Consider the following 12842-nt stretch of genomic DNA (forward strand, 5'->3'; position numbering starts at 1 on the left):
AGGAAAAGATATACGTTGCATCTCCTAGAAGAAGTCCACTACCCCAGTAACTCAGGCTACGAGAAACCATCATTATCCTGAACTCTCACTTTTTCCCAATGGACTTTCATTCAAAACAACCCTTCCCAACATCCTCCCTTTTCTCTTCTTTGTTTGACTGGTCAATGGCTTTTTGCTATAGCTTACTTGTCCTGAATTGCAATTCCTCTGCTATACCTGAATAAACCCATTCTTGCTGGTAAAATAGCTGACTTTTATTCTTAAGGTCAACAGGGTCATGCAGTTGAAGGCAATATGGGGGTGTCTGTGTTGTGTTGGGGTGCACGTTAAACAGGAGTTGTAGTTGTGCGGAGGATATGGTAGCCTCTGAGGAATGTGATGTCATTCATTGGTGGGTGTGTTGGGGAAATATAATGAAAAAACAAAGTCTTCTTCCAACCCAGAAAACCTCTCCACAGAGATAGTAGGGACAGAAAACAGTTTTATTATTGAATAGGCATTAAACCAGAATGCAATGCATATCACAGGCAATCCGCTAAGACTGATTGCAAAGGCAGAATGAAATCTTACCCTCTTATATATAGCCAAGCAGGTACAACCCATTATCCTGTTTTCAGGATAAATTTTCAAAGACCCACCTTTCTCTCTTCCGACCACAATGCTATGAGACTAGAAATCAACGACAAGGAAAAAAACTGCAGAAAAACACAAACACGTGGAAGCTACACAACATGCTACTAAACGACCAATGGATCACTGAGAAAAATCAAAGAGGAAATCAAGATACCTAGAGATAAATGAAAACAAAAACACCATCATCCCAAACCTATGGGACACAGCAAAAGCGGTTCTAAGAGGGAAGTTTGTAGCGATATAAGCTTACCTTAGGAAATAAGAAAAATCTTAAATAAATGGTCTAATATTACACTTTGAGCAATATTACAATAAGAACAAAACCCATACCTCGTTTTCAAGAGAAACAATAACTAGGCCTCAAGTAAGAGGGCTTGACAGCACCTTTTGTCACACATAGTTCATCCTAACTTTATCGTGGTGATTGATCGGCTTTTATCCGAGGGAGAAAAACTTTTCATCTGTTTTTGATGAGAGGTGGTTTTGTATATTGCAGCAAGGTCCCCAGGAAGTTAGGCTCATTCTCCCGCTGGAGCTGGGAGATCGGGAGGCTGAAAGCTATTTCTTGACGCTTGCATTTCAAAGAAGACTGATCCCAGGTCCTGGAGTTCCCGACTTACGGGCAAGAGGCTTATTCAGCCATTATCAAGACTTAACAAACATTTCGAAAGAAATTCTGAAAGACAAGGGAGGAAGAGGAGAAGTCACGTACCTTATTTTCAACAGGGAGAATTAAGTTTCCAGTTTTTCACATGTATTTGCCCTTCCAAGTGTTGTTTGTGAGGCGAGTGGTGCTTAGGCTTATATTGTGGGAGGGTGTCGCAAGGGTGTACGTTGCGTTGACTTTGCGCTTGAAGCTGTCTGTCTGGTGTGAGGGAGGGTGTGTATGCTGTTGGAGGTAATTCGGGGAGTTGCGTGGTGTTGAAGTCTTGGTCCAGGTTGTGTACTGTGTGGATTCTGCAAGTGAGGAGGGGTGTCTGCGAGGAATCGGTGTTGAACGGGATTATTCCGCCCACTTGTGGTTGGAGGATAGAAAGAAGAGGATACCCGTGTCGCCCGCTGTTTCTGGAAGCAATTTCCAGCCCGCCTCGCTCCTCTCTGTGGCCTGAGGACTAGCCGCCGGTAATTCCCAGGATGCTCTGCTCCTCCACCAACCAGGAAAAAGAATCTCTTTGATGGGCGGGGCTGGGAGAAGGCAAGAGAGGCAGCTCAGCCAATGGGTGAGCCGGGCCGAATCGAAACCTACGCCGATTGCGTTTAGGCTGATTGGAATGTTTGGCGCCTTGGTTTCAGTGGTGAATGCATGATGGGCGGGTGCAGTGACCAGTGAAAAGGCGGGAGGCGGACCCAAAGGGTATGGGCGGGGTGAGGTGCAGACTAGCAGGCGGTTAGCCCAATGAAGGGCGGAAATCGCTGGAGGGGGCCGGGCGACTCGACCAGAGGCGGGCGACTGTCGCGTCCCGGTGTGTGCCATGGCGGAGCCGGTGAGGCAGCGGGGCCGGCGGCCCAGAGGCGGTGGTGTCGGCCGAGGGGCTCGGGGGTCCCGGGGCGGCCGGGGTCTGCGTCCTCGCTCCCAGGGATCTCCAGCCCGACGCACCCTGGACTCAGTGCTGGTGGACTTGGTCAGCGACAGCGATGAGGATGTCTTGGAGGTCGCAACGGCGTGCGGCTCTGCGGACCCGGTCGAGGTCCCGCTCCCGGAACCCCCTTTGCCGGCCGCACCCCGGGACGACAGCGACAGTGACAGCGAAGGGGAGGACGCACGGCCGGCTGGAGCCCCTCCGGTCCTGGTCAGGCGGCGGCGGAGGCTGCTACTGGATCCAGGCGAGGCACCGGCGGTTCCAGTGTACTCCGAGAAGGTGCAGCCGGACACCCGGGAGGGCTAGGCTTGGGAGTGCTGAGGATTGGGTTTTCTGGGGTTGGTCTTGGGGGACGAAAAGGAAGCAGAGGTAGGGCCTTGGAGCCAGAGAGGTGTCTGGGTTCATGGGGTTTCTGCAAATTGGGGAGGTGAAGGGGTTTGGATTGTGTTGGGAGTTTGGGATTCCCGGGAGCTGGAGTGTCAAGAGTTTAGAGAGGCCAAGGGACTGGGATCCCTGATGTTTTACAGAGGAGCTGAGAGGACCTGGGGCTGGGATTTGGGGCACGTTGGGTTTGAAAGGTTGAGGCCCATTACTAAGGATCCAGGAGAATGGGGGCTGGGGTCCCTGGAAGTTCAGGGAGGACTGGGGGCTCCAGGAGGCTGGAGTCCTCACGTGGTAGGGTATGTTAGAGGGGCTGGGATTTCCAAGGATTCTAAAATAGCTAGATGACTAGCACCCTCCTAAAAATGGGAAACTACGCTTGTATCCTTATAGTGCATCAGGGAAAGGGGTGTAGGAGTCAGGGTATCCAATTCTGGATCCTGGGTAAGCTGAGCTTCTGAGTCCCTGTGAGAGGGCTGTGAGGTCTACATCCTTAGGGAGAACGTGGGAGCTAGAGGAGACCTGAATGGGATGGAAGAATCGACCCCAGTTTTCCCTTTAAGTGGAGGGAGGCTTTGGGACTGATCTACTTTTTCTTTGCAGGTGAAAAGCAGCCTCCACCTCATCCCAGATCACATGTCCCTCTTGAAATTCTGTCCCCCAGGGACTGAGGAAGGTAAGGGAGGGCTTCCAGGGAGAGGTGTCCAGCGCTGGGCTCTCTGAGACTTTCTGGAGTTTTACATCCCTGTAGTTAGTTGTTCCCTGAGGCTAGGGGAAGGAAACGGGAGAGGTGACTCCTGCATCCTAGCCTCCTGAAAGGAGCTGGATTGTTAACCAGAAGGCACAGAAAGTACTGTCAAAAAAAAAAAATCTTCCCCCAACTCTAATAGACATAAGAAGGTGCTAATACACTGATTTCCAGGTTCTATCCTCAGAGATTCTGATTCTGTAATCCTGGAGGCTGGGGAGGAGGAGGTGTTGAGAACCTGTAATATCTTGTTATATCTGCAGCAAGTTTCTCGGGAACACTCTGGAGCCAACAGGATGTTCTTTGAATCTTATCAGGGCTGCCCAGCCTTTGTCCTCCCCGAGTGATGTGACTTTTGCAAACCATTCAAGGGCAGTGAATAGGAATCAAGTCTAACAAAGAAGTGATCCAGTGGGAAAATGCAGACCTTGGACTAAGACTTCTGTACCATGAGGGAGTATGGCAGGACGATTAAGAGCTGATTCAGGAACTAGCTGGCCTGGGTTTGGAGTCCCAGTTCCACCCCTTAGTAGCTGTGTGACCTTGGGTGAATTAATCTCTCAATGTTTCAATTTCCTCATCAGCAAAATGGGGCTAAGTTATGGACCTAGGTCAGAGGGTTTTGATGACAAGTAGAATATATAGAAAGCCCCCTCGTGGGCTACATATATGGTTTAGTACAGTACCTGGAACATAGAATTACAAGGATACCTTTGTCCTTGCTACTTAAAATGTGGGCCCAGGAGTGTTGAGCATCCCCAGGAGCTTATCAGAAATGCAGAATCTCAGGCCTCTGGCAGCTACTAGGACAGGGTTCCTCAGCCTCAGTGCTACTGACGTTTGGACTGGATAATTCTTTGTGTGGGGCTGTCCTGTGCATTGTGGGATGTTTAGCAGCATACTGACCTCTACCCACCGGATGCCAGGATCACACCCCAACCCCCTCCCCCTCTCATTGTGACAACCGAAATTGTCTCCAGACATTGCCACATGTTCTCAGGGAGGCAAAATTGCCTCTGGTTGAGAACCACTGATCTAGGATTTATTATCAGTGTTGTGTAATCACAGTATTTATTTTTATGGTTAATGATGATCTTTTATTGTGGCAAGCAAATGGAAAAGAGCTGTATTCTAGAATAGTACCTGGTTTCCTTTGATTAGGCATTTAAGTTAAATTGAGTAATTTGAAGGGAGGGGGTATAGCTCAAGTGGTACAGTGCGTGCTTAGCATGCACGAGGTCCTGGGTTCAATCCCCAGTACCTCCTCTGAAAATAAATAAATAAGTAAACCTAATTACCACTCTCCCCAAACAAACAAAAACAATGAGTTATTTATTTATTTATTTTATTTTGGGGGAGGTAATTAGATTTACTTATTTATTTTTGGAGGAGGTACTGGGAAATGAGGTACTGGGAAATGAACCCAGGACCTCATGCATGCTAAGCACATGCTCTACCACTTGAGCTATACCCTCCCCAACAATTAGTAATTTAAAGAAAGGTGTTAAATAATACAGAGATACGTCAAAATATGATAATGACGCTCACATGGATGAAATTTGAGAAACATGAGCTTAGCAGGCCTGTACTTACCTCTTTACCTCATCCCCTCCCCCACCACCCCAAGACTCACATATTCTCTCTGTGCCCATCAACTTGAGAATGGAAAGAAAATAAGAGAAATATTTTTTTAAAAAATCATCCTTTGACAACATTTGTTGTAATGTATGTTTTATACCATATATACTAATATGTACATGTATGGTAAGTACGGTGTGTGTGTATATTAAGTAAATATATACTTTCTAGGTTGTGTGCTCAGTGTTGTTCATTTGTGGGGTGCAGGTGATCACAAGTGAGCAGAGCGCTGCTTCAGTTGGGGTGGGCCACCTTCCGACAGTCTGTACACTGTCTCCTGCCTTAGTGCAAGGCTCGGACTCTCCTGCTCTATGTCAGACTCCAGCTCATCCTTTTCTCCGACTTAGGCATCCTTGTCTCCGAGTTAGGCATTCCCCTTTTGACTCATGTCCCTGGAGCCCTTCCCTAGTATCATTGTGTGGTCATGTGTGTCTGGGGGCCCTTTAGTCTCCTCCTTCCTCAGAACCTTCTGAAGCCCCTGACTTGTCTCTCCTTGGCTTTCCACTGCCCTCTCTTGGCTAACCCTTAACACTCCTCCCCCCCGGCCCCCTGACCGTCCCCAGAGCCGGACATAGCAGATTCCAGCAGTCCCCGTGCTGAGGATTCCCCATGTCCAGAGTCTCCCTGGAAGAAGAAGCTGAGGAGTAAGGATGGAGAAGAGAAGAAAAAGGTGTTACCGTGAGTGAGGCAAGGGCTCTGGGGCCATCGGAGCAGAAAGGGAGTTGGTGGGGTAGGCTGAGGGGGGCAGGACCCTTGGCTAGCTCCTGAAGGGGTAAGGAGAAGGGATAGAAGGAGTCTGGAGGCGCCAGTGAGGAATGAAGCTCTTGGGAAAAGAAGTGGTCCCCACCTGCGGAGGACAGCAGACCCTCAGGACCCTGCAGCGGGAGTGTTTCAGCTTTTTGTCTAAGATGGTCATGATGCAGGGGTGAAGGGAGTAGCTCAAGACCTCCCTGTGGTTCAGATCCTGCCAGCTGGCTCTTAACTATCCTCTCTGTACATCAATTTCCTCTTCTATAAAATGGGGATAATAGTGGTACCCATGTCAGAAATTTTGAGTAGATTAGAGTGAACCGTTGGCATATAATAAGTGCTTGGTGTCTTTTGGATGTTATCAGACATTGACCTGGGAAGTCACTTTTCTTAAAAGTTAGGAATCCTCCTCCCTCATATTTGGGTCATATAAATACAAAAATGATGACTCAGATTTCTCCTGTCCTTACCTTCCCCTATCTTCCAGTAAGATGGATGTCACCAGAAGGTGCTCCCTTCTGATTCTCCAGGTCCCTCTCTGGTCCCCAGGGGTCTATAGCCCATGAAGAGAGGTGTGGGGCTGGGGTCTCACCTTGTTCTCCATCCTGTTCCTTGTTTGTCTGCAGGGTTGAGGACACCTCTCCTTTGCCCCCACCTCCACCACGAACCAAAAGCAGAAAGCATACTCGGGCACTCCAGAAGTTAAGGTGCCAAGGGCAAGGGGCTCTGGACTGGAGTGGAAAGGGGCAATATGGAGGTGGGCCCACCCTGGCTGACCCCAAGTCCTTTCTGCACCCCAGGGAAGTGAACAAGCGCCTCCAAGACCTCCGTTCCTCTCTGAGTCCCAAGCAGCCCCAGGGCCAGGAGCACCTGAGCCAAGAGGATGAAGTGGTCCTGGTAGAGGGGCCCACTCTCCCAGAGAACCCCCGAGTCTTGCGGCTCAAAATCCGGTGCCGGGCTGACCTGGTCAGATTGTCCATCAAAATGGTAAGTGCCTGACGGGTCTGAGAGAAGGGTTCCCAGAAGCTGCGTGTGGAGAGACGGTGGTGTCCGGGCAGAAGGGACCATGTCTTCCTTTGCCCACCATGTCGTCTGGAGCTGCCCTGCGCTCTCAGCGCCCCCGCCTTTGTGCTCACTGTTCCCTTTGTCCAGATTTTTTCCTCCTCCTCCCCTCTCTTTCTGGGAAACTTCCCACCCTTTTTTTTTTTTTAATTTTTTTTGAGGGGTGGTAATTAGGTTTACTTACATATTTATTTTTAGAGGAGGTACTGGGGATTGAACCCAGGACCCTGTGCTTGCTAAGCATGGGCCCTACCACTTGAGCTATACTGCCCCGCCCTCCCCGCGCCCCCCCCCCCCCAATTCTTCAAGGCTCCACTTAAACATCCTAAGAAGCTTTGCTTGGTGGGGCCTCCCCAGGGATGTGTCCCTCCCTCTTTCCTTCCCTTAGACCCTGTGTTTCTCTCTCGTGCTTGCTTTTACTGCATTGGACCCCCAGATGTCACTCGGTCCTTCCAAGCTCCCCTGGCTTCTGGTGAAGACTCCTGTTTTTGTAGGGATGACCCCAATTCTAAACCAAGAATTGATAACAGAAATGACCATTTAGTGCATTGGGCAAGCAACTAAGCCAGAGCTTGCAAACTAGCAGCCTGTGGCCTGATCAACAGCACATCTGTTGCACTGTAGGGTGCTTTTAAAACATAGGCGTTCACGGCCAACCTTTGCAATGGGCAATTTCAGACCAAGATCAAGATTTCCAGTTTCTCTTAAACAGGAAGATGCAGTACCTGGCCGGTGTTCCCACGTGGTACCAATCAGCTGGAGCTTCAGAACAGCTGGCCTGTTTAGATGAGGCATATCCGGTTCTGATTTGCTGCAGTCCCCACTGTTCCCTTTCTTCTCCTAACCCATGGCTGCTTCGTTTCTTTGTGTCACTTGCCTGAACCCCTCATTGACATGATTTTATTCTGTGCCTTGCCAGGTCGATCTGGTGGACCTCACAGCTGAGGAGTTCAGAGAGTGGTTAAGGACAGAAACTGGGCGAGGATTGACAGGGAGCACACAGGCAGGAAGGCTTCCTTTGCTTCTTGTCCCCCTCCCAGTCGGAGCCCCTACAGAGTGTGGTGGACCACATGGCCGCCCGTCTCGGGGTGTCCCCAAGCAGGATCCTCTTGCTCTTCGGAGAAACAGAGCTGTCCCCTACCGCCACCCCCAGGACCCTAAAGCTTGGAGTGGCTGACATCATTGGTGAGACGAAGGCAGGGAGGCTTGAGGAGGCTTTTCCACAGGGAGGGGCTGTGGGGAGAGGCCCGAAGGGGGTCCTGCTTCCAAACCCCACTCAGGCCTGGCTTCCTCATCCTGCCTCTTGCAGATTGTGTGGTGCTGGCAAGTTCTCCAGAGGCTGCGGAGACGTCCCAACTGCTCCAGCTGCGAGTGCAGGGGAAGGAGAAGCACCAGATGCTGGAAGTCTCGCTGCCTCGAGTGAGTGGGAGAGGTGGCTCTCGGTACCCCTGCCCATGCCCTCCGCTGTCTCTCTTGTCAGTTGGTGGAGGGTGGAGTCACCACTTTCTGTGGTCTTGGGTTCCCGCCCATCCTAGATGGTGGGAAAAGCCCAGGGTTCAGCTTCCCTCCCTCTTCTGCTGGGAACCTCGGCTCTGGTCTCCTAACTCCTTCTCCTGGTTAGAGTGGAAATCACCCTTGGACAGTAACCAGGAAAGCCCATCAAAGTAACAGGCACACTTCAAAGAGAAGTGGACAGTCCTCGTGCTAAGGATGGTTACATTCAGGGTGTTAGTGAATTTCGCAACAATCTCACATGGGAACGCACTGCAGTTACCCTCATTTAACAGATAAGGACTCCAATATCCACAGAAGTGGAGTAACTTGCTGTATTAGTTTCCCAGGGCTGCTGTAACAAAATACGACAGACTGGGTGGCTTCAAACAATAGAAATGTATTCTCTCCCAGTTTTGGAGACTCGAAGTCCGAAGTCAAGTTGTCGGCAGGGTCATGCTCCCTCTGAGACTCTGGGTAGAATCCTTCCCTGCTCCCTCTCAGCTTCTGGTGGTGGCTGGCAACCTTGGGGTCCCTTAGCTCATGGCATCACTCCAATCTCCACTTCTTTTATCACATGACATTCTCCCGGGTGTCTCCCTTTATGTCTGTTTTCTCTTCATATGAGGGCACCAGTCCAATTGCCTTAGTGCTCACTGTGTGTCCCATCGCGTATGACCTCATCTTAACCTGATCACATCTTCCAAACAAGGTCACATTCACGTTTACCAGGGGTGAGGATCACCAGTAATCTTTTGGGTGCAGTGGGGACACAGTCAACCCATAGCTCTTGTCTAAGGTCGCATGTCCAGTTCAGTGGGAACGCCTGGCCCCCAGCTCTGATCACACTCACCCCAGAGCCCAGGCTGGCTTCCTCATGGTCATACATGCCTCCACTGGTGGGAGAGACTGGCCTTGGAGAACCTGCCCATCCAGAGCCGACATCCCAGCCCTGGGCTCTGTGGCCCAGCTCCCTAGTGAGGAACCTAGTGAGGAACCGGCTGTGCTGGCTTCTTTGATCACTCGCCTTCCCTCTGTGATCCTTTGTCCTCCCTGTCCCAAGTCCTCCGTCCATCCCTACAAGTTCTCCTCAGCCCCTCTTTTCAAGTTCTTATATCCATTTTTTCCCTCTCCCTCCAGGATTCTCCTCTCAAGAACCTCATGTCCCGCTACGAGGAGGCCATGGGACTCTCGGGCCACAAGCTCTCTTTCTTCTTTGATGGGACAAAGCTTTCAGGCAAGGAGCTGCCAGCTGATCTGGGCATGGAATCCGGGGACCTCATTGAGGTCTGGGGCTGAAACCCCACTCCCAGTTTGGAGGCCTAGCCTGGACTTGGGGCGACCGGCTGCCCCCTTTTGGCCCCATAAGGGCCATCTGAAGCTGAGGTAGACCTTATCTTCAAGCTGAAGCAAAATCAAGGAGTGATCTTTGACCCCCTCTCCCGTCGACCCGTTTCAAGCCGTTAGCTACCTGATTAGTTGTGTGGTTGTCCTTGCCACCCTGGGTGGACCGTGGCTCCATGCACATCGGGTACTGAGTTTTGCAGCCCCCTGGGATACGGAGAAGGTATCCCTCACCCTTTTTTTCACTGAAATCTCTGTTATGAAACTGCTCGTATTTAAGGAGTAGTTGAAATAAGGGTTGGGTGTGGGATTCCAGGCCTGGAATTTATGCCACATCTAGGACCAGCAGTGGCCTCAGTGTCACTTGTGGGTGGGGGTGAAGTTTGCAGAAGGCACAGACAGGGCTCCTTGGCTTGCAGGAAACTAAATGATCAAGCTCACGCACGTATTAGCTTAAGCATAGCAGATCACGGGTTAGTCTTTTAAAGAATATGGTAGATACTCAGCCTGGGGTGTCCTCCACCCCACGACCCTTTAGAGCCACCTTCCTGATGCACACACATTATTTAAGGCATAGCTGAGCACCTTGAGCCTTTTGGTTTTGGATCTCAGGATTATAGTCCACGCAAGGCTTCTCTAGTTTTGTGACTTGTCCCCTTCCTTCACACTGTCCTCTCCTGTAAACACCCATACTAATGTATTGATTACGTGTCTTTGAATGTGAATGTATCCTTGAAAAATGCCATGTTGTATGTGTGAATATACTTTTTCCGTATGTAATATTATGCTGTAGATATTCTGCTGTTCCTTTTTTCACTCAACCTGTGTGGGGTTGTTTTTGTTTGTTTGTTTGTTTGTTTGTTTGAATGGAGGTCCTGGGGATTGAACCCAGGACCTTGTGCATACCAAGCATGTGCTCTACGACTGAGCTGTGCCCCTCCCCCACAACATGCATTGCTTATGCTCCATCTGCATCATTTCTTTGACCTGCTTTGAGGGATTCCACGGTGGGTGTCAACTGCCTTTTACTCCCATATTTGCTAAGTGGTGGACACTTGGGTGCCTCTGACTCCATAGCACATATACGAGGCCACGATGAACATCCCTGAATGCGTCCCCTTCTGTGCTTTGTGGAAAGTTCTCCGGCAGAGGTATCCAGGATGGGATTATGGGTCAGACAGGTTAATTTCTCTATTTTTTTTAAGAATGGTCACTGACCCTCCCACTTGAAGCTTCCCATGTCTCCTCATCCTCCCCAGCACTGGTTACTGCCCGGCTTTCTAATTTTTGCCAGTTGGATGGGTGCACAGTGGTGCTGTGTTTTAACATACATTCATCTGATCACCAGTAATTTGGGAAATCTCTTCATAGACCTGTCAGCCTTTTTGGTTTCCCTTTCTGTGAATTGTTTATTTATCTTTGCTCACTTTCTCATGGGGGCCTCCTGTCTTTTTTGTTGTTGTTTAGTCTCAAGACTGCTCATCTATTCCTGGGCAGTTGCAAATAACTCTCAAAATGGCACCTATGTTTGCATATCCAGGGGTGTCCTTCACTGAATAGTGTAGATGAATTAACTTTTAATGTAGAGGAATTAACTATTTTGTTGTATCATTTGCTGCTTTTTAAAAAAAAATTACAGTCTGTTTACGATGTTGTGTTAATTTCTGGTGTATTGCTTTTTGATTTCTCATTTAAAAGTCGTTAAGATATTTGACATTTTCTTCTGTTAGTTTATTAGCTTTTCTTTCACATTTAGGCCACTAAATATTAGGCTGAAGTCTAGCTAGTCCATGCTGGTATGTGTGCTGGCTGGCATCTGCTCTGTGTGGTCAAATATTTGTTCTCCTTGGCTGATGCCAGGCTGGACTGGCTACTCAGTGTTAATATGAATTTTCAACTCTTTGAAATTCACCTTTGCCTCTGGGATCCAAGTTTTATTTTCACCATATAATGAGCCAATTTTCTCAGCACTGTTTACTAATAAAGCCATGAATTTTCCACTGACATGTGGTATAATTTTGGCAAAAGCTTATCACTTTCTTAAAAAAAATTTTTGTGTTGGAATGTGGTATTCCTTTGAACTTATAAGATGGGAAATATAGAGAGAAAGAATCTTTTTAACATTTAAATAATCCATGATATGGTATAACTAATTTTTTTCAGATATTTTATGTTCATTACTAAGTCTGAACACATTAAAATTATATATTCAATCTCAGCAGAATAAATGGGAATACATTTAACTTGTGTATACTTGAGGATTTCTGTCTTTGTGTCCCTCACGGGAGCACCCCCCCATGGCCCCTGTGGCTGAGACCATTAGTTGTCCCACTCACATTCATTCTTCCCTTTCCAGGGTAACGAACCCCTGGTTTTTAGCAAAGCACAGAGACTTCAGAATGAAGACAGTGCTTGCCAGCCTGTTGTAGCCAGGTGTGACCAAATGCAGATTCAGGGGAAGGGGGTGTGACTTCCAGGACGTGTCCATAAACAGGCAGTGTGTGTCCCTCTCTTTCACTGTCTTCCTGCCTGTGACTAGAAGTGGAGCATCCTTACTGACACAAGGTGATCTTGGGGAAGGAAGATACGCAGGGCAGGACAAGGAGAGAAGGAGCCTGGGGTTCTCAGCTTCCACACAGCATCTTACCAGCCCTGCACTGCTGACATCTGGGCATTCGAGGGAAGGGGAACTTCCTGTCTTGTTTAAATCACTGCTATTGGAGAATTTCTGTCACTTGTAACCAAGGACGTTGCTACTGCAAGCAATATTGTAGTGATCTTGAGTGGGCATTTTCTCAGGTTTATATCCAGGTATGGAATTGTGGATTGTCTATGCGTCTGTCCACTTTTCTCTTGAGTACAGATGGTCAGACCTCTTTCTAAATCCGTTAGTAAGTGCTAGAAGGTTCCATTTTCTTCTTATCTTCCCCAGCATTTAATCTGGGGAGGATATGGGAAACACTATTCATTGTAAAAGAATTTGTATTACTTCTATGACGAGTGAGATTATTCGTCCTTCTGGTTAAAGAGACTGACCACTTGTCAAGAAATCTTTCTGAAACTCTCCTGAAAGAAACCTTCAAAACTTGAATGACCCCTGACCTGGTGTCACATACTGTGCTTGGCACTTTTCATCACCTCATTTGTCCTCAGAGCAAGCCCGGGAGGAGGTGGTGTTATTACCCATTTTACAGGAGAGAAACAGAAGCTTAGAA

At 48.8% G+C, this 12842-nt stretch overlaps 1 protein-coding gene and 1 long non-coding RNA gene across 3 annotated transcripts; one reads left to right on the plus strand and one right to left on the minus strand.

Annotated features, from left to right (window-relative positions):
* Positions 1–464: 464 nt before the first annotated feature.
* LOC141573893 (uncharacterized) lies at positions 465–1919 on the minus strand. Its single transcript, XR_012500305.1, has 2 exons — positions 1681–1919; positions 465–1309 (listed from the first exon to the last, which is right to left on the minus strand). It is a non-coding gene; the product is annotated as an uncharacterized LOC141573893 (long non-coding RNA).
* A 95-nt stretch (positions 1920–2014) lies between these two features.
* Positions 2015–11631, plus strand: NFATC2IP (nuclear factor of activated T cells 2 interacting protein). Of its 2 annotated transcripts, none has more exons than XR_012500304.1 (8): positions 2015–2492; positions 3198–3270; positions 5544–5658; positions 6357–6437; positions 6531–6717; positions 7712–7977; positions 8102–8211; positions 9424–9534. XR_012500304.1 is itself a non-coding variant. In XM_010972540.3 (8 exons), the coding sequence occupies exons 1-8, from the start codon at positions 2106–2108 to the stop codon at positions 9580–9582; spliced, it is 1257 nt and encodes a 418-aa protein (XP_010970842.1). In that variant the 5' UTR covers positions 2027–2105; the 3' UTR covers positions 9583–11631. The 2 variants fall into 2 exon arrangements, 1 of the variants encoding a protein (XP_010970842.1); XM_010972540.3 differs by having other exon boundaries at positions 2027–2492; positions 7833–7977; positions 9424–11631.
* The last annotated feature ends 1211 nt before the right edge of the window (positions 11632–12842 follow it).

The sequence above is a fragment of the Camelus bactrianus genome, chromosome 18, assembly GCF_048773025.1.
Source record: "Camelus bactrianus isolate YW-2024 breed Bactrian camel chromosome 18, ASM4877302v1, whole genome shotgun sequence".
NCBI classification, from domain to species: Eukaryota; Metazoa; Chordata; class Mammalia; order Artiodactyla; family Camelidae; genus Camelus; species Camelus bactrianus.

Bases quoted from the DNA above. Each gene is read 5' to 3' on its own strand.
- NFATC2IP (XM_010972540.3), top strand. From the start codon at position 2,106: ATGGCGGAGCCGGTGAGGCAGCGGGGCCGGCGGCCCAGAGGCGGTGGT. The intron at 2,493-3,197 runs GTGCAGCCGGAC...TTTTCTTTGCAG, and splicing joins TTCCAGTGTACTCCGAGAAG to GTGAAAAGCAGCCTCCACCT. The intron at 7,978-8,101 runs GTGAGACGAAGG...TGCCTCTTGCAG, and splicing joins TGGAGTGGCTGACATCATTG to ATTGTGTGGTGCTGGCAAGT.